This window comes from Coffea arabica, chromosome 9c, assembly GCF_036785885.1.
Source record: "Coffea arabica cultivar ET-39 chromosome 9c, Coffea Arabica ET-39 HiFi, whole genome shotgun sequence".
NCBI lineage: Eukaryota > Viridiplantae > Streptophyta > Magnoliopsida > Gentianales > Rubiaceae > Coffea > Coffea arabica.
The window spans coordinates 21,524,037-21,550,363 of record NC_092326.1 but is presented as its reverse complement, the minus strand read 5'-3'; the positions used below and the strand labels follow the sequence as shown (position 1 = coordinate 21,550,363).

Sequence of the window (26,327 nt, the reverse complement as noted above, 5' to 3'; positions counted from 1 at the left end):
TTTTGATATTAAACTTGTGATGGAGGCTATGACTGAAAAATTGCTCAAGATAATGAAACAGGAATTAGAACCATTGCATGAGAGGATGGATAGTCTCGAACACTCCCAAACCAATTCTAAGTCCTGGAGACACAAAGCACCAACCCGTGACTATGAAAGTTCCAACTCCGAGGAGGAATATGGGTCGAGGACATGGAGGAATAAACACCGCAAAGCTGGTGTGGATCCAGTCAAAGGCGTTAAAATGCAATTGCCTACTTTCCAAGGCAAATCCAACCCCGATGTCTATTTGGAATGGGAGAAAGGAGTGGAGTTGATCTTTGATTGCAATGATTACACCGAGGAGCAGCAAATGAGAAATGAGGCAATTCACCGACTACGCCATAGTGTGGTGGGATCAAATCACTACTAGTAGAAGGCGAAGTGGTGAATACCCTATCACTACATGGACCGAATTGAAGGGTGTCATGAAAAAACGCTTTGTTCCTAGTCACTACCACCGTGACTTGTACCTCAAACTTCAAAATTTGACACAAGGAATCAAAAGCGTGGAGGACTACCATAAGGAGATGGAGATAGCCATGTTAAGGGCTGACATTGTCGAGGACCGGGAAGCTACTATGGCACGATTTTTAAGTGGATTGAGGCCTGAAATAGCGGATCAAGTGGAGATGCACCATTATGTGGACCTCCATGATATGCTAGACAAAGCTATTAAGATTGAAAGGAGGCTCAAGAGGAGGGGTCCAATTCGACAAAATTCCAACTTTCAAGCTGGAAATTGGAGAAACCAACCCTTCAAGAGGGAGGTCAGCCCCTCTAGTGCATTCCCTTTGACCAAACAAGGTGGGACAACCAAGGAATCACTAAGGCCGAATGCAACTTCCTCAAAACCACCCTTAAGGGGCGATGGTAGGCCTACTCATGAGGTAAGCAAAGTTCGATACCGAGACACTAAGTGCTTTAAGTGTCAAGGATTTGGACATATTGCTTCCCAATGCCCAAATCAAAGGGTTATGCTTATGCTACCAAATGGGGAAGTACAAACGGATGAGGAGGATGAGTGTGAGGACATGCCCCCCTTGGTTGAGGAAGATGAGGAATTTGAGGAGATACCAGCTCATGGTAAAGTTGGTATGGTTGCAAGACGAGCTCTAACTACTCAAGCTGGTAGAGATGACCTTCAACGAGAGAACATATTTTACTCAAGGTGCTATGTGATGGACAAGCTTTGTAGCTTGGTAATTGACCCAGGGAGTTGTACCAATGTTGCTAGTGCACTCATGGTGGAACGATTGAACTTGCCAACAAGTGATCACCCCCGACCTTACAAACTACAATGGTTGAATAATAGTGGTGAGGTACGTGTTCATAAGCAAGTTTTAATTAATTTTGCCATTGGTAGATATAAAGATGATGTTTTATGTGATGTTGTGCCTATGCAAGCTACTCATATTATTTTGGGTCGGCCATGGCAATTTGATAAAAGGGTCATTTTTGATGGATTCTTGAATAAGTATTCCTTTGTGCATAATACTAAAAAGATCACACTTGCACCTCTTACACCTCAACAAGTGCATGAGGACCAAATTGGGTTGCAAAAGGAATATGACATGCTTTGTGACAATAAAAAGAAAAATTTGCATGATACAAAGAGCAAAATGGCCGAACCATCTTCTCATAAAATTGACACTTCACATTCGGCCATTGAAGGAAAAAAGGAGAGAAAGTCCATCATGCTTGCTAGAACTAGAGATGTGAGAAAGGCTTTGCACTCTAACCAGATTTTGCTTATCTTGTTTTGTAAAGAGTCTTTGCTCACTAATGAACTTGGTGCTTCCTTGCCTAGTGCTATTGCTAACCTTTTACAGGAGTACCAAGATGTATTCCCTGAGGATATACCTAATGGGTTACCACCTTTGAGGGGAATTGAACATCAAATTGATTTCATTCCTGGCTCTTCCCTTCCAAATAAGGCACCATATCGGACTAATCCGGAGGAAACTAAGGAGCAACAAAGGCAAGTAGAGGACTTGCTTAGTAAGGGCTGGATTCAAGAGAGTCTAAGTCCTTGTGCTGTACCTGTCCTACTTGTGCCAAAGAAAGATGGAGGATGGAGAATGTGCACCGATTGTAGAGCCATAAATGCCATAACGGTAAAGTATCGCCATCCCATACCTCGATTAGATGACATACTTGATGAGTTACATGGTGCTATTATATTTACTAAGATTGACTTGAAAAGTGGTTATCACCAAATACGCATGAAAGAAGAGGATGAGTGGAAAACAGCATTTAAAACAAAACATGGTCTGTATGAGTGGTTGGTCATGCCTTTTGGCTTAACTAATGCACCTAGTACCTTCATGAGGTTAATGAACCATGTTTTGCGTTCTTTTATTGGTCAATTTGTGGTAGTCTACTTTGATGACATTTTGATCTATAGTAAGAGTGCAGAAGAGCATGTTGTGCATGTACGAATGGTCTTAGATGCACTTCGAAAGGCAAGCCTCTACGCTAACCTTAAGAAGTGTACTTTTTGCACTAACCAACTTGTCTTCTTAGGTTATGTTGTGAGTGAACAGGGAATACGAGTTGACCAAGAAAAGGTGAAGGCCATAAATGAGTGGCCAATTCCAACCAATGTAAGTGAGGTAAGGAGTTTTCATGTGTAACGACCCCACCACCCCCTAAGGCGAACCAAAGGGTTTAGCGGACCGCTTGCCCAGCTCTCGCCGGGACTCACTCACTTACTACATTCCTCAAGTAAATTACAAGGTACAACTCAAATAATACATCCAATTCTCTAAAATTACATATCATAAGCGAAACGGAAACTAGTTCTAAGCGTAAAATGTAGATTTACATCCGATTCAATTCCAAATATTTATACAAGCCCAAAAGTACATAAACCAAAACCAAAACTAAACTATACAAGATGTACGCCATCCAGCCACACAAAGATCCAAAAACAAGTTCTTCCTTTACTTCGATCCCTGTGGGGAGAAGAAGATAGTAGGGGGTGAGCTAGAAGCTCAGCGAGTGACCAGTAAAATCAACAGCCAAGTATTTTTCACAATAAAGCATTGGTATGATGTCATGATGCAGTAATCAAATGTTCATTTATTGCTCATGTGAGCCAGTGAAATTCTTGTACTTAAATATCCAATGCTCGTTTAGATCAGATAACCGTGAAACAGAAGCAAGGAGCCATCAGGCTCCAAAGAATATGTAAACAATAGTGGAGACATTGGTTCTAAGCACAAGACTTTCCAGGAACTCATTGGAGCCAAATTATGTCATGGCACACACCCGAACCCAAATGATATGCAATGGAGTAATAAATGCAAGAATTAGTTCAAAAGTAACTTTGGGAACAGTCGAGGGATCACTCACTCCAATTATAGTGCTTCAAGTATTCACGTTCAACTATACTCCATGTTTGAAGTCCAGATCTGCGATAGAAATCCAATTTGAGAACTTTGAAACACGAGTAAGATTCGAAACTTAAACGTTCCGTTCATTAAGAATCAACCAATTGAAATTCATTTGAAAAACATTCATGAAACACTTGCTCGCTTTTCAAATCGCAAGGTTTTTGTAGTATATATACTTGGAAAACAACACTTGAGTTGAAAGTACAAAGAAATACAAGTTTACATTGGCCATTATATCTTTTCCTCAAGGGTACAAGTTCGTTTAGGTTTTTAACGTATAACCCTCGATAACAAAGTAGTAAAGGTGCTCGCTAGTTTAAGTGATAATCACTTAACCTTTACACAAGTTACAAGTATAGTTTTCTAGTCCTCGAGCGTAAATTCGGGCAGCATGCCCTTTGTGTTTATCAAATTTTCCAGCCATTTAGGCTTCATTATTTTTCCTCAACCAAAACCCAACATCACACATATCAGCAATTCAAGTCAAAAGCCATGCCATAGGCTCACAATATCATAAGAACAAGAATCACAATCATAACAAGTGCAGAAATTCAATTTAGCAAAAGACAGATTCAACGTATGGATGCGGAAATAACATATCCGAGGCTATGCTTATCGGATTGAGGCATAACCTATGCCGTTTCGAAGCTAAGACACAGAGCTACAATGTTCATGAAGGTCACTTAGTCCAGTTTCTAATGTAACTTGGTCAAATTCTCAAATTACTAAACCAAAAACCAATTCGTCAGCTGTTTAATCGCATTACACTGTAATGGACATAACTCAGTGTACAAAAGTCCAATTCAGGTGTTCTTAGAGGCATTTGAAAGCTAAGACAAAATTCTACAACTTTCATGTTTCAGCAAAGAGCTAAATCAGTACGGCTCCTAGTCAAAAAATGTGATAAACTGGATTTAACTGATTGAACGGACTGCTGGGGAAATATTTAAAACAGTAAGGGTATTTTGGACTTTTCATGACCTACGTTCCTCCGATTGAGCTGAAATTTTGTAGGCACCTATAAAATACTATTATCTACAACTTTCCTTCTTTTACCTAAGGCCAATTCGGCCTCTAACATATAGTTACAAATTCGGACAGAATGTTGGGAAAAATTTCCAGATTCTGGAATTTCTAGTTTTTAGTGGAACTTTCCTTAATTTCTTGGTCTAATCACTACCAAAGCCTCTCTTATAACCTTAATTTCAACATATAAGCACCATACAACAAATTGGGCAGAATTTCCCCAAACCCTGGTTCATCAAATAAAAAGGGAAAAACTTCTAAAACATGATAATATCCATGATTCCCCTACAAAATGAAGTTGCGAAGCTTAATTTAACAAAATTGAAAGTAAAACTTAGAGAGATAAGCTTTCTTACCTTGACTAGAGTTCACTAAGGATAGCCCAAGCTTTCTCCTTCCAAAGTCTCACCACAAATCACTAACTAATCACTCAAGAACAAGTTTAATCGGTTTCTTTTGTTTGATTCCTCACTTAGTTGTTGGATTGAAGAAGAGATGAAGTGTTTTCCCTTGGTATTTTTCTTCTCCTTTCTCTCGGCCAAGCAGCTGCAATGAAGAGGAAAGTTTGCTGAATTTTTGGTGTTAAATAGATAGTCTTTTGTCTTGGTCAAGAAGCCTTGAGGTGGCGACAAGTGTCGCCTTGTCGCCACCACCACCTTTCTTTTTTTCTCTTTCTTTCTTGTTATTTTCTAGCCTCAAATTCGGTCAAGCTTGCTGCCAAGAGAGAAGATATTTTGCTCAAGTTCAATAAATTTGTTTGGTAAGGAAAAATGGTGGTCAAGCGGTGCGTTCAATCGATAGTGCGCGGGACCCGCCGGTTCGCGCCGTTTTTCTTAAAAACTCACGTACTAGGGTTTTTACTTCCCATTCACTAACCTTATATCATTGCTACTAGTCACATATCATTTCTCACTTAAAAGTCACTTTTAATCCCCAAAATTAATCCTTACCCTGTACCGAAAATTCATCCGGCAAAAAATCGCGAAAACCCTAATTTTGCTCCAAACTTGAAACCGAAGCGTAAAACCCTATTTTCTAGGTTCATTGGCACTTATTGTGGGGTGATTGAGTAGTAGGGCATTATAAAGTGGTATTTGTCAAAGAAAAGGGAATTTTAGGAAAAATATAAGGAATTTGCACGGCTTCTGGCCGGATTCCCCACAAAACTCTATTCACCAAAAATTTTTCCCTTTTCTTCTGCCTCGGGGCGTTACAACTCCCCTCCTTAAAAGAATGTCGTCCTCGACATTCCAACTTGTACTAGTCAGATCAAAATAGTTCTCGAAAGTCGATTACGTATTAAGAATCATTTCAATCTCGCTTATCATAATCAAATACTAATCAGATCAAATATCACAAAGGTCAATCACATACTAAGAATCACTCATCACAATCAAGTACTAAAAGTACTCCAATCCAACTTATCAAATAATCTTGATCCAATAGATACTCAGACGAGTAACTGGATACATATACAAAAAGGCTCGAAATCGGACTTAAAGTCCCTGATATTTGGAAAAAAACAATCCAGGACATAACGATGTCTCAGGTCAGAAATTACCCCTGGTGGTGCTTGAAAACACAACAAGCTAGCACTCAGCTATACTTCACCAGAAAGTCTCAGGAATTTGTCCCCGGTGGTGCTTGAAAACACAACAAGCTAGCACTCAGCTATACTTCACCAGAGGCTCAGATGCAAGATTTTGTCCATGGCGGTGCTGGACAACACAACAGGTTAGCACAACGGCTATACCTCGCCAAAGAACCTCAGTTCAAAATTTCATCCTTGGTGGTGCTTGGAAACACAACAAGTTAGCACAACGGCTAAACTTCACCAGAGAGCCTCAAGTCAAAGTTTCATCCCTGATGGTGCTTTGAAACACAGCAGGCATGCCTCGCCAGAAGAATGACGGTGCTTGAAAACACAACAGGCAATGCCTCACCAGAGAGGTTCTGTTCAACCGCTACAGAAGAGTAGTAGCCGTTCTATAACCAAACAAGTACGAAAATGTTCAGAAACAAAGTCAAAAGCAGGGTTCAAGTATATCGGTTCAAAAACAGGGTCAATTATTTCAGGTTCAAGGAACACGGGTACGAGGAGAAACTCACTCGCCTAGCTTATGCCCAGTAATTCACACTCTCAAGCAGTCATCAAACTCAAATGCACATACAGATCATATATGAATCAAGATACTTGCTCAAGAGTAAAAGAGATACCCTATTTTCAGTCAGGTCAGGTCTATCAAGTGTATGTAAGGGTACACTAGCCGATACAAATTCAAGTCTCAAATGAGCTCAGTCCAGTCGGTCTTAGACAGTTCAAATATCTCAAATCTTAACATTTACCACTCGGGTGGTATAACTTTAATCAAACAGGAAATTTAGAAGACAAATGCAAACCAAAACTTTTCTCAACAATTCCGGCCACCAGAATCTATCAAAACCCTAGCCAATAATCCAAAACTAAGAAACTGTATAGCTCAGGCCGTACGCTCTCAAGCGTAATTCAACCAAATCATATCTTACGCGTACCACTTTCAAGATTCACAACTGACGCTCCAAAAGAGTACTGAACGTACAAACCAATCCCACAGTCCGGCATCCTAAACTTTAAGCCTAGGATACACTACAAAGATCTGAAGCCTAAGCTCTGATACCATTTGTAACCACCCCACCACCCCCTAAGGCGAACCAAAGGGTTTAGCGGCCCGCTTGCCCAGCTCTCGCCGGGACTCACTCACTTACTACATTCCTCAAGTAAATTACAAGGTACAACTCAAATAATACATCCAATTCTCCAAAATTACATATCATAAGCGAAACGGAAACTAGTTCTAAGCGTAAAATGTAGATTTACATCCGATTCAATTCCAAATATTTATACAAGCCCAAAAGTACATAAACCAAAACCAAAACTAAACTATACAAGATGTACGCCATCCAGCCACACAAAGATCCAAAAACAAGTTCTTCCTTTACTTCGATCCCTGTGTGGAGAAGCAGATAGTAGGGGGTGAGCTAGAAGCTCAGCGAGTGACCAGTAAAATCAACAGCCAAGTATTTTTCACAATAAAGCATTGGTATGATGTCATGATGCAGTAATCAAATGTTCATTTATTGCTCATGTGAGCCAGTGAAATTCTTGTACTTAAATATCCAATGCTCGTTTAGATCAGATAACCGTGAAACAGAAGCAAGGAGCCATCAGGCTCCAAAGAATATGTAAACAATAGTGGAGACATTGGTTCTAAGCACAAGACTTTCCAGGAACTCATTGGAGCCAAATTATGTCATGGCACACACCCGAACCCAAATGATATGCAATGGAGTAATAAATGCAAGAATTAGTTCAAAAGTAACTTTGGGAACAGTCGAGGGATCACTCACTCCAATTATAGTGCTTCAAGTATTCACGTTCAACTATACTCCATGTTTGAAGTCCAGATCTGCGATAGAAATCCAATTTGAGAACTTTGAAACACGAGTAAGATTCGAAACTTAAACGTTCCGTTCATTAAGAATCAACCAATTGAAATTCATTTGAAAAACATTCATGAAACACTTGCTCGCTTTTCAAATCGCAAGGTTTTTGTAGTATATATACTTGGAAAACAACACTTGAGTTGAAAGTACAAAGAAATACAAGTTTACATTGGCCATTATATCTTTTCCTCAAGGGTACAAGTTCGTTTAGGTTTTTAACGTATAACCCTCGATAACAAAGTAGTAAAGGTGCTCGCTAGTTTAAGTGATAATCACTTAACCTTTACACAAGTTACAAGTATAGTTTTCTAGTCCTCGAGCGTAAATTCGGGCAGCATGCCCTTTGTGTTTATCAAATTTTCCAGCCATTTAGGCTTCATTATTTTTCCTCAACCAAAACCCAACATCACACATATCAGCAATTCAAGTCAAAAGCCATGCCATAGGCTCACAATATCATAAGAACAAGAATCACAATCATAACAAGTGCAGAAATTCAATTTAGCAAAAGACAGATTCAACGTATGGATGCGGAAATAACATATCCGAGGCTATGCTTATCGGATTGAGGCATAACCTATGCCGTTTCGAAGCTAAGACACAGAGCTACAATGTTCATGAAGGTCACTTAGTCCAGTTTCTAATGTAACTTGGTCAAATTCTCAAATTACTAAACCAAAAACCAATTCGTCGGCTGTTTAATCGCATTACACTGTAATGGACATAACTCAGTGTACAAAAGTCCAATTCAGGTGTTCTTAGAGGCATTTGAAAGCTAAGACAAAATTCTACAACTTTCATGTTTCAGCAAAGAGCTAAATCAGTACGGCTCCTAGTCAAAAAATGTGATAAACTGGATTTAACTGATTGAACGGACTGCTGGGGAAATATTTAAAATAGTAAGGGTATTTTGGACTTTTCATGACTTACGTTGCTCCGATTGAGCTGAAATTTTGTAGGCACTTATAAAATACCATTATCTACAACTTTCCTTCTTTGACCTAAGGCCAATTCGGCCTCTAACATATAGTTACAAATTCGGACAGAATGTTGGGAAAAATTTCCAGATTCTGGAATTTCTAGTTTTTAGTGGAACTTTCCTTAATTTCTTGGTCTAATCACTACCAAAGCCTCTCTTATAACCTTAATTTCAACATATAAGCACCATACAACAAATTGGGCAGAATTTCCCCAAACCCTGGTTCATCAAATAAAAAGGGGAAAACTTCTAAAACATGATAATATCCATGATTCCCCTACCAAATCAAGTTGCTAAGCTTAATTTAACAAAATTGAAAGTAAAACTTAGAGAGATAAGCTTTCTTACCTTGACTAGAGTTCACTAAGGATAGCCCAAGCTTTCTCCTTCCAAAGTCTCACCACAAATGACTAACTAATCACTCAAGAACAAGTTTAATCGGTTTCTTTTGTTTGATTCCTCACTTAGTTGTTGGATTGAAGAAGAGATGAAGTGTTTTCCCTTGGTATTTTTCTTCTCCTTTCTCTCGGCCAAGCAGCTGCAATGAAGAGGAAAGTTTGCTGAATTTTTGGTGTTAAATAGATAGTCTTTTGTCTTGGTCAAGAAGCCTTGAGGTGGCGACAAGTGTCGCCTTGTCGCCACCACCACCTTTCTTTTTTTCTCTTTCTTTCTTGTTATTTTCTAGCCTCAAATTCGGTCAAGCTTGCTGCCAAGAGAGAAGATATTTTGCTCAAGTTCAATAAATTTGTTTGGTAAGGAAAAATGGTGGTCAAGCGGTGCGTTCAATCGATAGTGCGCGGGACCCGCCGGTTCGCGCCGTTTTTCTTAAAAACTCACGTACTAGGGTTTTTACTTCCCATTCACTAACCTTATATCATTGCTACTAGTCACATATCATTTCTCACTTAAAAGTCACTTTTAATCCCCAAAATTAATCCTTACCCTGTACCGAAAATTCATCCGGCAAAAAATCGCGAAAACCCTAATTTTGCTCCAAACTTGAAACCGAAGCGTAAAACCCTATTTTCTAGGTTCATTGGCACTTATTGTGGGGTGATTGAGTAGTAGGGCATTATAAAGTGGTATTTGTCAAAGAAAAGGGAATTTTAGGAAAAATATAAGGAATTTGCACGGCTTCTGGCCGGATTCCCCACAAAACTCTATTCACCAAAAATTTTTCCCTTTTCTTCTGCCTCGGGGCGTTACAACTCCCCTCCTTAAAAGAATGTCGTCCTCGACATTCCAACTTGTACTAGTCAGATCAAAATAGTTCTCGAAAGTCGATTACGTATTAAGAATCATTTCAATCTCGCTTATCATAATCAAATACTAATCAGATCAAATATCACAAAGGTCAATCACATACTAAGAATCACTCATCACAATCAAGTACTAAAAGTACTCCAATCCAACTTATCAAATAATCTTGATCCAATAGATACTCAGACGAGTAACTGGATACATATACAAAAAGGCTCGAAATCGGACTTAAAGTCCCTGATATTTGGAAAAAAACAATCCAGGACATAACGATGTCTCAGGTCAGAAATTACCCCTGGTGGTGCTTGAAAACACAACAAGCTAGCACTCAGCTATACTTCACCAGAAAGTCTCAGGAATTTGTCCCCGGTGGTGCTTGAAAACACAACAAGCTAGCACTCAGCTATACTTCACCAGAGGCTCAGATGCAAGATTTTGTCCATGGCGGTGCTGGACAACACAACAGGTTAGCACAACGGCTATACCTCGCCAAAGAACCTCAGTTCAAAATTTCATCCTTGGTGGTGCTTGGAAACACAACAAGTTAGCACAACGGCTAAACTTCACCAGAGAGCCTCAAGTCAAAGTTTCATCCCTGATGGTGCTTTGAAACACAGCAGGCATGCCTCGCCAGAAGAATGACGGTGCTTGAAAACACAACAGGCAATGCCTCACCAGAGAGGTTCTGTTCAACCGCTACAGAAGAGTAGTAGCCGTTCTATAACCAAACAAGTACGAAAATGTTCAGAAACAAAGTCAAAAGCAGGGTTCAAGTATATCGGTTCAAAAACAGGGTCAATTATTTCAGGTTCAAGGAACACGGGTACGAGGAGAAACTCACTCGCCTAGCTTATGCCCAGTAATTCACACTCTCAAGCAGTCATCAAACTCAAATGCACATACAGATCATATATGAATCAAGATACTTGCTCAAGAGTAAAAGAGATACCCTATTTTCAGTCAGGTCAGGTCTATCAAGTGTATGTAAGGGTACACTAGCCGATACAAATTCAAGTCTCAAATGAGCTCAGTCCAGTCGGTCTTAGACAGTTCAAATATCTCAAATCTTAACATTTACCACTCGGGTGGTATAACTTTAATCAAACAGGAAATTTAGAAGACAAATGCAAACCAAAACTTTTCTCAACAATTCCGGCCACCAGAATCTATCAAAACCCTAGCCAATAATCCAAAACTAAGAAACTGTATAGCTCAGGCCGTACGCTCTCAAGCGTAATTCAACCAAATCATATCTTACGCGTACCACTTTCAAGATTCACAACTGACGCTCCAAAAGAGTACTGAACGTACAAACCAATCCCACAGTCCGGCATCCTAAACTTTAAGCCTAGGATACACTACAAAGATCTGAAGCCTAAGCTCTGATACCATTTGTAACCACCCCACCACCCCCTAAGGCGAACCAAAGGGTTTAGCGGCCCGCTTGCCCAGCTCTCGCCGGGACTCACTCACTTACTACATTCCTCAAGTAAATTACAAGGTACAACTCAAATAATACATCCAATTCTCCAAAATTACATATCATAAGCGAAACGGAAACTAGTTCTAAGCGTAAAATGTAGATTTACATCCGATTCAATTCCAAATATTTATACAAGCCCAAAAGTACATAAACCAAAACCAAAACTAAACTATACAAGATGTACGCCATCCAGCCACACAAAGATCCAAAAACAAGTTCTTCCTTTACTTCGATCCCTGTGTGGAGAAGCAGATAGTAGGGGGTGAGCTAGAAGCTCAGCGAGTGACCAGTAAAATCAACAGCCAAGTATTTTTCACAATAAAGCATTGGTATGATGTCATGATGCAGTAATCAAATGTTCATTTATTGCTCATGTGAGCCAGTGAAATTCTTGTACTTAAATATCCAATGCTCGTTTAGATCAGATAACCGTGAAACAGAAGCAAGGAGCCATCAGGCTCCAAAGAATATGTAAACAATAGTGGAGACATTGGTTCTAAGCACAAGACTTTCCAGGAACTCATTGGAGCCAAATTATGTCATGGCACACACCCGAACCCAAATGATATGCAATGGAGTAATAAATGCAAGAATTAGTTCAAAAGTAACTTTGGGAACAGTCGAGGGATCACTCACTCCAATTATAGTGCTTCAAGTATTCACGTTCAACTATACTCCATGTTTGAAGTCCAGATCTGCGATAGAAATCCAATTTGAGAACTTTGAAACACGAGTAAGATTCGAAACTTAAACGTTCCGTTCATTAAGAATCAACCAATTGAAATTCATTTGAAAAACATTCATGAAACACTTGCTCGCTTTTCAAATCGCAAGGTTTTTGTAGTATATATACTTGGAAAACAACACTTGAGTTGAAAGTACAAAGAAATACAAGTTTACATTGGCCATTATATCTTTTCCTCAAGGGTACAAGTTCGTTTAGGTTTTTAACGTATAACCCTCGATAACAAAGTAGTAAAGGTGCTCGCTAGTTTAAGTGATAATCACTTAACCTTTACACAAGTTACAAGTATAGTTTTCTAGTCCTCGAGCGTAAATTCGGGCAGCATGCCCTTTGTGTTTATCAAATTTTCCAGCCATTTAGGCTTCATTATTTTTCCTCAACCAAAACCCAACATCACACATATCAGCAATTCAAGTCAAAAGCCATGCCATAGGCTCACAATATCATAAGAACAAGAATCACAATCATAACAAGTGCAGAAATTCAATTTAGCAAAAGACAGATTCAACGTATGGATGCGGAAATAACATATCCGAGGCTATGCTTATCGGATTGAGGCATAACCTATGCCGTTTCGAAGCTAAGACACAGAGCTACAATGTTCATGAAGGTCACTTAGTCCAGTTTCTAATGTAACTTGGTCAAATTCTCAAATTACTAAACCAAAAACCAATTCGTCGGCTGTTTAATCGCATTACACTGTAATGGACATAACTCAGTGTACAAAAGTCCAATTCAGGTGTTCTTAGAGGCATTTGAAAGCTAAGACAAAATTCTACAACTTTCATGTTTCAGCAAAGAGCTAAATCAGTACGGCTCCTAGTCAAAAAATGTGATAAACTGGATTTAACTGATTGAACGGACTGCTGGGGAAATATTTAAAACAGTAAGGGTATTTTGGACTTTTCATGACCTACGTTCCTCCGATTGAGCTGAAATTTTGTAGGCACCTATAAAATACTATTATCTACAACTTTCCTTCTTTTACCTAAGGCCAATTCGGCCTCTAACATATAGTTACAAATTCGGACAGAATGTTGGGAAAAATTTCCAGATTCTGGAATTTCTAGTTTTTAGTGGAACTTTCCTTAATTTCTTGGTCTAATCACTACCAAAGCCTCTCTTATAACCTTAATTTCAACATATAAGCACCATACAACAAATTGGGCAGAATTTCCCCAAACCCTGGTTCATCAAATAAAAAGGGAAAAACTTCTAAAACATGATAATATCCATGATTCCCCTACAAAATGAAGTTGCTAAGCTTAATTTAACAAAATTGAAAGTAAAACTTAGAGAGATAAGCTTTCTTACCTTGACTAGAGTTCACTAAGGATAGCCCAAGCTTTCTCCTTCCAAAGTCTCACCACAAATCACTAACTAATCACTCAAGAACAAGTTTAATCGGTTTCTTTTGTTTGATTCCTCACTTAGTTGTTGGATTGAAGAAGAGATGAAGTGTTTTCCCTTGGTATTTTTCTTCTCCTTTCTCTCGGCCAAGCAGCTGCAATGAAGAGGAAAGTTTGCTGAATTTTTGGTGTTAAATAGATAGTCTTTTGTCTTGGTCAAGAAGCCTTGAGGTGGCGACAAGTGTCGCCACCACCACCTTTCTTTTTTTCTCTTTCTTTCTTGTTATTTTCTAGCCTCAAATTCGGTCAAGCTTGCTGCCAAGAGAGAAGATATTTTGCTCAAGTTCAATAAATTTGTTTGGTAAGGAAAAATGGTGGTCAAGCGGTGCGTTCAATCGGTAGTGCGCGGGACCCGCCGGTTCGCGCCGTTTTTCTTAAAAACTCACGTACTAGGGTTTTTACTTCCCATTCACTAACCTTATATCATTGCTACTAGTCACATATCATTTCTCACTTAAAAGTCACTTTTAATCCCCAAAATTAATCCTTACTCTGTACCGAAAATTCATCCGGCGAAAAATCGCGAAAACCCTAATTTTGCTCCAAACTTGAAACCGAAGCGTAAAACCCTATTTTCTAGGTTCATTGGCACTTATTGTGGGGTGATTGAGTAGTAGGGCATTATAAAGTGGTATTTGTCAAAGAAAAGGGAATTTTAGGAAAAATATAAGGAATTTGCACGGCTTCTGGCCGGATTCCCCACAAAACTCTATTCACCAGAAATTTTTCCCTTTTCTTCTGCCTCGGTGCGTTACATCATGGCTTGGCAAGCTTCTATAGACGATTTGTCAAGGATTTCAGCACCATTGCTGCCCCACTTACAGCCATTATCAAGAAAAATGTGCCGTTCCAATTGGAAGAAGAACAAGTTAAGTCTTTCCAATTACTTAAACACAAGCTCACACATGCACCTGTATTAAGTTTACCTAATTTTGACAAGGATTTTGAAGTAGAGTGTGATGCTTCTGGTGTAGGTATTGGAGCTGTGCTAATTCAAGAGGGGAAACCAGTGGCCTGCTTTAGTGAGAAGTTGAATGGTGCTTCGTTGAACTACTCAACTTATGACAAGGAGTTGATGGCCTTGGTGCGAGCTCTCCAAACTTGGCAACACTACCTCAGACCTCGGGAATTCATACTCCACACTGATCATGAATCGCTCAAACACATCAAATCACAAATCAAATTGATCAAAAGGCATGCGAGGTGGGTAGCTTTCATTGATAGTTTTGCTTTTGTCATCAAATATAAGGTTGGAAAGACTAATGTAGTGGCTGATGCACTTTCTAGATGGTATACACTAATCACTACATTAGACACTAAGTTGCTTGGCTTTGAATTCATTAAGGATTTATACGCAGCTGACCTAGACTTTGGTGAGATTTTCACAACCTTGCCACGAGTTACTCGTGAGCATTATTCTATGTCGTAGGGGTTCTTGTACTACAAAGGTAAACTATGTATTCCAATGTGCTCCATGCGACTTTTGTTGTTTAGAGAGGCTCATGGTGGAGGCCTCATGGGACATTTTGGAGTGGCCAAGACCTTGTCAATTCTCCAAGAGCATTTCTACTAGTCTCGCATGAAGAGGGATGTCGAGAGGCATACACAAAGGTGTGTAACTTGTCACCAAGCAAAATCAAAGGTACATCCTTATGGACTCTACACTCCTTTACCCATTCCACATGAACCTTGGGTAGATTTGTCTATGGACTTTGTACTTGGATTGCCCAGAACTAGACAAGGGCATGATTCCATTTATGTGGTAGTTGATCGTTTCTCAAAGATGGCTCACTTCATTCCTTGCCATAAAACTGATGATGCTAAACATGTGGCTGATTTATTCTTTAGAGACATAGTGCGTTTACATGGGATACCTCGTACCATTGTTTCTGATAGGGATGTAAGGTTCCTTAGCTACTTTTGGAAAACTTTGTGGTGTAAATTAGGGACTAAATTGCTTTTTTCTACTTCTAGTCACCCACAAACTGATGGACAAACTGAAGTGGTTAATCGAACTTTATCTACATTGTTGCGAGCAATTATTAAAAAGAACATTACATCTTGGGAAGATTGCTTGCCTCATGTTGAATTTGCATATAATCGCACTGTGCATACTTCTACTCAATTTTCACCTTTTGAAATTGTTTATAGATTTAACCCTCTCACACCTTTAGACTTGTCTCCTTTACCTATTTCTGAGAGAGTTAACCTAGATGGTAAGAAAAAGGCTGAGTTCGTGCGGGATTTGCATACCAAAGCTAGAGCTAATATTGAGAAACGTACCCTTCAATACATTCAAAGTGCCAACAAGGGACATCGCAAGATGGTGTTTGAACCAGGTGATTGGATTTGGATACACATGAGAAAGGAGCGTTTTCCAAACCAAAGGCGCAACAAACTACTTCCACGGGGTGATGGGCCATTTCAAGTTGTGGAGCGCATCAATGACAATACCTACAAACTTGACCTTCCAGGTGAGTATGGAGTACATGCTACATTCAATGTGGCTGACTTGAGTCCTTTTCATGCAGATGACGAGCTTGATTTGGGGACAAATCACCTTCAAAAGGAGGGGATTGATGAGGGGCTCAAGGCTGGTCAAACACAAGTTGCACAAGTCATTCAAGTACCAAGTGGTCCAGTCACAAGAGCTCGTGCCAAGAAGATGCGTGAATCTTTACAAGCCCTTGTGAGTACAATCCAAGGCCGCATTGGAGATGATTTAAAGATTATTGAAGGCTTGGAGAATGAAGATTCAAAACTTTACACATTGCTCCAAGTAGAAGACCCTCCAGCACCTGTTGCTAGTTAGGCGTGCCCTCACCTAGCGGTCACGCTTAAGGAAGAGTTAAGCTAGTTCGATTATTTATCTTTTTTCATAGTTAAATATTAGTTAAAGTCAGTCCATTATGAACTTAGGGCTGGCCGAATCCTTGTCATTAATTGGTAGGGTTAGTTTAGTCAATTTTGGGATTAGGGTTAATGCTTGTAAAGGCTATAAATAGCCATACTTCCTCCTTGTTAAGGGGTCAGAAATTACATAATATTTGTGAGTTTAATTCACTTTTCTCTTCCAAGAGAGCTTTGCTTGAATACTTGAGAGTTTTCTTGAGTTATTCAAATTGAACTTATCAATCAAGTATACACCTTGATTGTGGCGTTCTTCTATCCAGACCGTTGGTTCACTAAATCGTTAGTTGTTGGGTTGAGATTCATTTTAGTTCATCAACTCAGGATTCAAGTATACGCCTTTTCAACTTGATTGTTCGGCTAGATCCGCACATTCGTATCACAGTTCGTACGTTATCAAAACAGATAAAACATGGTCAGAAACAAAAGTCAAAACGTAACACAATCCAGGGTACAAAACAGGTGCTAGTGTTTTGGTTATAACTCGGGCTACACTGGTCCGTTTGACCTAAAATTTTGCAGGCACTATAAGGACTTCAAAAGCTATAACTTTCATGTTTTGAGAAAATTCTGAATCCATACGTAATATCAAGAAAAATGGAGCCAAATTTCAGATGCTGAACTGCCCGGGTTACCCGTTTTGCCGGTTTCAAATGTCGCAAACGCATGGTCCGTTCTATGATGGTTATGCAGGTTTTCTAGCTAAATGTAAACCAAATACACACCCTAAACCAACTCCTATGAAGGCTTCCAATGATCCGAAATTGCACCATACAATTTCCACAAATTAACCACATATCATCTACACCTTCTAATTGAACTTCATATACACCCATTAACTTAATCTAACCATTAGTGCAACAAACCCTAACCAAATTAACCCTAACCAAACAATTACTCCTCACTTTAGCCTAGGGTTTCTTAACCTCAAATCAGTTTCTACCACCCACTAACCAAACAAATGAAACAAATCATCAAACACAACCACTACAATCTTCATAGCACAAAATTAGAGCTAATTGACTTGTTTAGCATGAAACTGATACGAACCAAGAGACACCAGTGCGAACTATTCGAGTTCCCCTAGGACCCGTAACTCGAGCACGAGCTAACAAGATGAGGAAGGAACTCCAAGAACTTGTTCATGAGATACAAGGCCAAGAAATTGTCCCCAAGGTCATTGAGGGGCTTGAGCATGAAGGAATAAAAGTCATCCATGTAGTGCACGCCAAAGAGAACCATGTGTGACACTTCTCTAGTCACATTTGCTGTTTTAGTTAAGTCATTGTAATAAGGGCTTAATGGTCCATAGCCTTGCTTTATTTACCTAAGCGATGATCTCATAAGGTTATTTAGCTAAGCAATGACCTCATAAGGTTGTTTACCTAAGGGATGACCTCATAAGGTTTGGTCAAGCCCACAATTCTTAGTCTTATGGAATAGTCAAGCCTACAATTGTTAGTCTTAGTCAAGACCACAACTCTAGACTAGTTCCACATTTAGTTGTTCATCTCTATGTAAGGCTATAAATAGCCCACACTTCCAATGGTTTAGGCATTCAATCAATAAATCAGATTTTGAGAGTTTTCTTGGTTTCTCCAAGGCTTCTTGAATACCTTAGAATTTCTCTAGGTGTTCGTGACTTATCAATCTAGAATCGCACTAGGTTGTGGCGTCTTCTACCATTATACCAAGGTTCGTTAACCACGTGATTAACGGGTTGAGGTCATCCGCTTCAAACTTGGTGTCCTCTTGTCGATCCTGAAGCTAATCTTTTACGGGTTTCGTCACAAGGTTGGCGACGTTCGTATCAGTTGGTAATCAGAGCTAATTAAGAGGTATCACGTTATATCCTTTTATTTATTTCCTTTTCGAGTCAAGTTGTCGAAAATTCTGTTTTCGTGTTCTAAGTTGCTATCCGCAATTTCCAGATTTGTTACTTCGTGTTCTTGCGTTATTTTTCCAGATTTGTTACGTCATAAACTTGTGTCTAGTTGTTGTTAATTGCTGTGGTTAGCCTTGTTTGGTCCAGCCTTTCTTTTTGTGTCTTATTCTTGATTCTTTGTTTGAGTCTTGTTTCTATCCTGTTATATCCATTCAATTCCAATCTTTTGTTCTATTTGATCATTCAAGGTTACTGTTCATCCGAAAAAAAAAATCAGTTTGTAGCAAGGGTTTTAGAGTCCTATCTAGTTATTACCTTGTGTTCTTGTTTACATACAAAAAAAAAAAAAAATTGCTGGCTAACCTTACAAAAATTCCTGGAAATCTGTCTTGACCAAAACTTGGGTTTCTTGAAGTTCCTGATTGTTTAAAACCACAATCTTGAAGTTCTTGGAACTTTAGTTGGGATTCTTGAAGCCAACCAAAATCTGTCTTGATCAAATCGTGAAATCTTGGATTGTTTAGGGAGGAAATCATCTTCAATTTTGTGTTTCTTGAATTCTGGGAATTAACATCTTGAATTCTTGAAAGAATCTTGAAGTTTCTGGGTTTTGGGAACCAAATCTTGGTAAACAACAAGGCTGCAAATTTTCAGCTGCCAAAATCCTTGTCTTCACCACAACAATCTTCTTTCTTGACTAAGAACATTTTAGCCACGAAATTTGGCTCTTCTTGGCTGATTAGAAAACAAAAACAAAGGAAGAAGAAGAATATTCAGCCTATTCAAGTCAAATTTCCCAACCTATTCAAGTCAAATTTTCCAACCTGTTCAAGTCAAATTTTCCACCCTTGTTCCCAAAAACAACCAAATCAGTTCCAATCTTGAACTTGACCTTAGAATTTATGGGAACCAGCAAATAGGAAGACTAATCCTTGTTTCCAAAGGATTAAAGAAGAAAAGTCAGCCTTGGGTTTCCAAAACAGTCCTACCACAACACAAATTCATCTTCCATTCGGATTCCATCTTTGCAACCATTGGGGAATTTCTGTCCAATCATTAATTCTGGAAATTTTCGTGCATCATTAGGTTAGTTTTAAGTGTCATTCTGAATCCTCTAAGTGTCCATTTATCTACCAAAACACTGCCCAGAAATGCAGCAACCAGCAGCTCAAAATTCCAGTTTTGGGTAGAGTTTTTGTCTAGGATCCTTAAAATTCAACTTTGAGTCATTCATTGAGTCGTGGTCAGTCCCTTCATCTTTTGTTCTTTTTTCGTTCAAAGTGCTACAATCTTGTGACCCTGGTTGGTAAGTCGATCCACACTAGAAGGAGTTCTAACTTCTTCGAGGAGTTGACCGAGGAGCCTTGAAAATACCTTGGTGAGTTCTTAGAGTGTTCAACACGAGAGCGAGAGTAAACACGTGAGGAAGTGTGCGAGATAAACTTTGCTTCTTTCCATTATTATTATTTTTTTTACCCTACCATGGCTAACGAGGGGGGAGCAAGCTCCCAAGCTTTTGATCTTAAACTTTTCACAGAAGCAATCAAAGGCGAATTGGGACGCATGATGGACCAAAAACTTGAACTGATGCACCAACGCATTGACAGCTTAGAGTTGTCTCATGGAAGCTCCAAAGGCAGCCATGGAAAGGCTTATGCAGATGAGTCTAGCGACTCTAACTCAGACAACAATTATGAGCATAAGCAAAGTAGGTCCAAGCGTGATGCTAAGCCTTCAAATGACCACATTCCGGGCATAAAGATGAAAATTCCGTCTTTCCAAGGACGATCAGACCCCGATGCCTACTTAGAGTGGGAGAAGCGGATTGAACTTGTCTTCGATTGCAATACTTACTCGGAGGAGAAAAAGGTCAAGTTGGCCGTGGTCGAATTCATCGACTACGCCGTTGTGTGGTGGGATCAACTCTCCACTAGTCGAAGGAGGAGTCGTGAACCTACCATACACACTTGGACGGAGCTAAGACGACTAATGAGGAAGCGTTTCGTACCAAGTCACTACTACCGTGACTTGTACCAAAAGCTTCAAACCCTCAACCAAGGAGTACGAAGTGTCGAGGACTATCACAAAGAAATGGAAATACTCATGCTACGGGCAGACATCATGGAGGATCGAGAAGCAACAATGGCACACTTCTTGAACGGACTAAGGCCCGAAATCGCTGACCAAGTAGAGTTACACCACTATGTGGAACTTGGGGATTTGGTGGAAAAGGCCATCAAGATTGAAAGGAGGATTAAGAGGAGGGGTTCGACTCGGAGTTACTCCAACTTTTCACCCTCTTATCTCCGAACTACACCGCCAAAGAAAGAGGATAAAGGGCCGAGTAATTCCATCCCTTCAAGACCAAGGCCGGATATGACTAAGTGGGAGTCTAAGGCAACACCAAAGACTGCCATTGAGTCGAGCATAGGGCGAAATCGAGATACTAGATGCTTCAAATGCCAAGGCCGAGGGCATATTGCTAGCCAATGCCCGAACCAACGCACTATGATCATCTTACCCAATGGTGAGTTTCTCACCGATGATGAAGATGAGAAGGAGGAGTTGCCATCCCTTGAGGAAGAAGAGGAAGCATTGCCTGTCGATGAACGAGTTGGACTCGTTGTTAGACGAGCCTTAGCAACCCAAGTGAAAGCTGCCGACCATGCACAAAGGGAGAACATTTTCTACACCCGTTGCTATATCAAAGGCAAGGTATGTAGTTTGATCATAGATGGAGGTAGTTGTGCTAACGTCGCTAGTGCCTTGATGGTGGAGAAACTAGCACTACCCACTCTACGACATCCAACACCTTATCGTTTGCAATGGTTGAACGATAGTGGGGATGTTCGTGTGACCAAGCAAGTCCAAGTACCTTTCCGAATTGGAAAGCATGAGGACGTGGTGTTATGCGACGTGGTCCCTATGCAAGCATGTCACATACTATTGGGGAGACCATGGCAATTCGACAAGGGAGTTACATTCGATGGCATTACCAATAAATACTCCTTCAAGCAAGGCGAGAAGAGGATTGTGCTTGTGCCACTCACTCCTATCCAAGTTTGTGAAGATCAAGAAAGCCTGATCAAGGAGAGCGAGCTTGAGAATGAGAAGAAAAAAATAGAAAAAATCGAGAGCTCAACAGAAAATGATAAGGCCGAGAAAATTGAGAGGAAAAAAACATATAGTGAGCCGGCCAAAATTGAAAAGAGAGAGAAAAGGCAAAGTCTATTGATAAAAGCCAATGTAGTAAGAAAAGCTTTGAGTGTTAATACACCCATCTTTGTACTTTTGTGCAAAGAGGTGTTGGTTGTTACAAGTGATCTTACTAACACTCTACCATCTAGTATTGTCTCTCTTTTGCAGGATTATGAGGATGTCTTTCCCGATGAGATTCCAAATGGACTACCACCAATAAGGGGAATTGAGCATCAAATTGACTTGGTTCCAGGTGCCCCACTTCCTAACAGACCAGCCTACAAAATGGGTCCAGATGAGACAAAGGAGCTCCAACGCCAAATCGAAGAGCTTCTAACAAAGGGATGGGCACGAGAAAGCTTGAGCCCATGTGCGGTTCCCGTCATCTTGGTGCCTAAAAAGGATGGAAGTTGGCGAATGTGCACTGACTGTAGGGCCGTTAATGCAATAACGGTAAAATATCGTCACCCTATTCCTAGACTTGATGATATGTTAGATGAGCTATGGTGCTGTGATTTTCACTAAAATTGATCTAAAAAGCGGTTATCATCAAATTAGGATGAAAGAGGGGGATGAATGGAAAACGGCCTTTAAAACCAAACATGGCTTGTACGAGTGGTTAGTTATGCCATTTGGACTAACTAATGCACCTAGTACGTTCATGAGGTTGATGAACCACGTACTTCGTCCATTCCTTGAAAAATTTGTAGTTGTATATTTTGACGATATCCTGATTTATAGTAGGAGCTTAGATGAGCATGTTGAACATGTGAAGCTTGTTCTTGATGTACTTCGAAGGGAAAAGCTCTATGCTAACCTTAAGAAGTGCTCCTTTTGTACTGATCAACTTGTCTTCCTAGGCTTTGTTGTGAGTAAACAGGGAATCAAAGTGGACGAGGAGAAGGTTAAAGCAATTCGAGAATGGCCTACTCCAAGCACGGTGGGTGAGGTACGTAGCTTCCATGGTCTTGCTAGTTTTTATAGACGATTTGTTAAAGATTTTAGTACCATTGCTGCACCTCTAACTGCTGTAATTAAGAAAAATGAGCCATTTGTGTGGAGAGATGCTCAAGTACGTGCTTTCCAAATGCTTAAACATCAACTCACGCATGCACCACTACTTGCATTACCAAGCTTTGACAAGATGTTTGAAATAGAGTGTGATGCATCTGGGGTAGGTATTGGAGCTGTCCTAATGCAAGAGGGCAAACCAATTGCATACTTTAGTGAAAAATTCAATGGGGCAGCTTTGAACTATTCCACTTATGATAAGGAGTTGTACTCCTTAATCCGTGCTTTAGAAACTTGGCAACATTACTTGAGACCAAGGGAATTTGTCATACACACTGACCATGAGTCGCTTAAGCACATTAAGTCACAACACAAGTTGAATAAGCGTCATGTTAGGTGGATTGCATTTATTGAAACCTTCCCTTATGTGATTAAGTACAAAGTGGGGAAAACTAATGTTGTTGCTGATGCATTATCACGTCGGTACTCTTTGCTCACTCAACTTGATGCAAGGTTGTTAGGATTTGAATTAGTCAAAGAGTTATACACCAATGACCCAGATTTCTCAGGTATTTATGACTCTTGTGGTTCAGCAACTCAAGGTAAATTCTACATCCTTGATGGATTTCTTTTCTACCTCAATCGACTATGTATACCTAACTGCTCTATTCGCTCTTTACTTGTTAGGGAAGCACACGGAGGTGGCTTGATGGGACACTTTGGCGTAGCTAAAACCTTAGCTATCCTTCAAGAGCACTTCCATTGGCCAAGGATGAAACGAGATGTGGAGCGAATGGTGGCTAAATGCATTACTTGCCACAAAGCTAAGTCTAAACTTCAACCCTATGGCCTTTATAGTCCTTTACCTGTACCTAAGGAACCTTGGACCGACATTTCCATGGATTTTGTTTTAGGGTTGCCTAGGTCAAAGAGGGGAAATGATAGCATCTTTGTTATTGTTGACAGATTTTCAAAAATGGCACATTTTATACCATGTCACAAAACAGATGATGCATCGCACATTGCTGATTTGTTTTTCAAAGAAATCATTAGATTGCATGGCATGCCTAGGACAATTGTCTCTGATAGGGATGTCAAATTTTTGAGTTACTTTTGGAAAACTTTGTGGGGAAAATTGGGTACTAAATTGCTATTTTCTACTACTAGTCACCCACAAACTGATGGCCAAACTGAGGTTGTCAATCGTACACTATCTACACTCTTGCGTGCCATCATTAGAAAAAACATTAGAACCTGGGAAGAGTGTTTACCCCATGTTGAGTTTGCATACAATCGCACGGTGCATAGTTCTACTCATTTTTCACCATTTGAAATAGTCTATGGTTTTAATCCTTTAACACCACTAGACTTATCACCTTTACCTTCTTCTGAGCACATTAACATGGATGGTGCTAAACGAGCAGATTTTGGCAAGAAATTACACGAGCAGGTACGCCTAAACATTGAGCGAAGGATGGACCAAGTTGCTCAACGGGTTAACAAGGGACGCCAACGCGTTGTGTTTGAACCTGGTGACTGGGTGTGGTTACATCTACGCAAGGAAAGGTTCCCAGTCCAAAGGCGCAATAAATTACTTCCCCGAGGAGATGGGCCGTTCCAAGTCATCAAGCGCATCAATGACAATGCTTACAAACTGGACCTACCCGGTGAGTACAATGTGAGCGCTACATTCAATGTCTCTGATCTATCTCCTTTTCTTGCAGACGATGAAGCTGATTTGAGGACAAATCCTTTTGAAGAGGAGGGGGATGATACGAACCAAGAGACACCAGTGCGAACTATTCGAGTTCCCCTAGGACCCGTAACTTGAGCACGAGCTAACAAGATGAGGAAGGAACTCCAAGGACTTGTTCATGAGATACAAGGCCAAGAAATTGTCCCCAAGGTCATTGAGGGGCTTGAGCATGAAGGAATGAAAGTCATCCATGTAGTGCACGCCAAAGAGAACCATGTGTGACCCTTCTCTAGTCACATTTGCTGTTTTAGTTAAGTCATTGTAATAAGGGCTTAATGGTCCATAGCCTTGCTTTATTTACCTAAGCGATGATCTCATAAGGTTATTTACCTAAGCAATGACCTCATAAGGTTGTTTACCTAAGGGGTGACCTCATAAGGTTTGGTCAAGTCCACAATTCTTAGTCTTATGGAATAGTCAAGCCTACAACTGTTAGTCTTAGTCAAGACCACAACTCTAGACTAGTTCCACATTTAGTTGTTCATCTCTATGTAAGGCTATAAATAGCCCACACTTCCAATGGTTTAGGCATTCAATCAATAAATCAGATTTTGAGAGTTTTCTTGGTTTCTCCAAGGCTTCTTGAATACCTTAGAATTTCTCTAGGTGTTCGTGACTTATCAATCTAGAATCGCACTAGGTTGTGGCGTCTTCTACCATTATACCAAGGTACGTTAACCACGTGATTAACGGGTTGAGGTCATCCGCTTCAAACTTGGTGTCCTCTTGTCGATCCTGAAGCTAATCTTTTACGGGTTTCGTCACAAGGTTGGCGACGTTCGTATCAGAAACCCTAATTAGGGCTCCTATGGCCGAATCATCAAGGCCCAACTTTAACCAAATTACTCCATAAAAACAAGTGATAAACATAAGAGGTACCATAATCAAGCACAACTAAGATTCTTTACCAAAACTAGCCACTAGTTCATCAATCAATAATCAACTTAAGTCTTCAAATAGACTTTCTTACCTCAAGATTAAGTATGTATGATGGCTAATGACCTTAAGCCAACTCCAAAGTGGATTCTTTATGCTTCAAAATGAAGATTTATGGAAGGAAATTGATTGAACTTCACAAACTTCCCTTGGTTTCTCCCTTCAAGGTGGCCGGCCCTCTCTCTCACTTTTTCTCTTTAATTTTTATGCCAACTAATGACTTAGTTATGGCCCTTGAGACTAATATTAAGCTAACCAATCACACAAGAGTGCTTTATTTGCTTTTTAACCCTTACACTTCAACTTAGTTTTAGTTCCACTCTTGCCCTCAAACATTTTGGACTCTTTCAATTAACTCCATAGGTCATAACTTAATCTAGTCCAAAACATGTCATCCCACTTAATTACTTCACTAATCACTTTCCTTCCTTAATCACCTATACTTAAGCATACTTTATCTCACATAAAAGCAATTAAATAATAACCTTTGTGTCATGAGTAGTGTAAAGGGTTTTAAACCCAACTTAGATTCTAACAAATCATATCACTAGAAACTTTTCTAGTTTAGGGTTTTCCTACTTTTAAACTCACTTAACCTATCTAAAAATGGATCAAATCTTATACGTACCCGCACTAAAACACACACTAGCATAACTAACTTTAATCACCACTCAAACTTATAATTAATACAAAAACTAGGGTTTCAATACTAACTCCAACTTAGGGTTTCCGAATTAGTCCCAAAACCTAATGTTACCGTACAAATAATGAATATAATCTAATATCAAACTTAAGAACAGACTGGGGCC

The 26,327-nt window shown here is 39.8% G+C and overlaps 1 protein-coding gene across 1 annotated transcript; it reads left to right on the top strand.

The window, feature by feature from the left end:
- The first annotated feature begins 569 nt into the window (after positions 1–569).
- LOC113689219 (uncharacterized) lies at positions 570–16,634 on the top strand. The gene is made up of 7 exons (XM_072064547.1): positions 570–744; positions 847–2,247; positions 14,797–14,906; positions 15,317–15,464; positions 15,520–15,727; positions 15,974–16,296; positions 16,528–16,634. Exons 1-7 carry the CDS (start codon positions 570–572, stop codon positions 16,632–16,634), a joined length of 2,472 nt encoding a protein of 823 aa, XP_071920648.1.
- Positions 16,635–26,327: the final 9,693 nt, after the last annotated feature.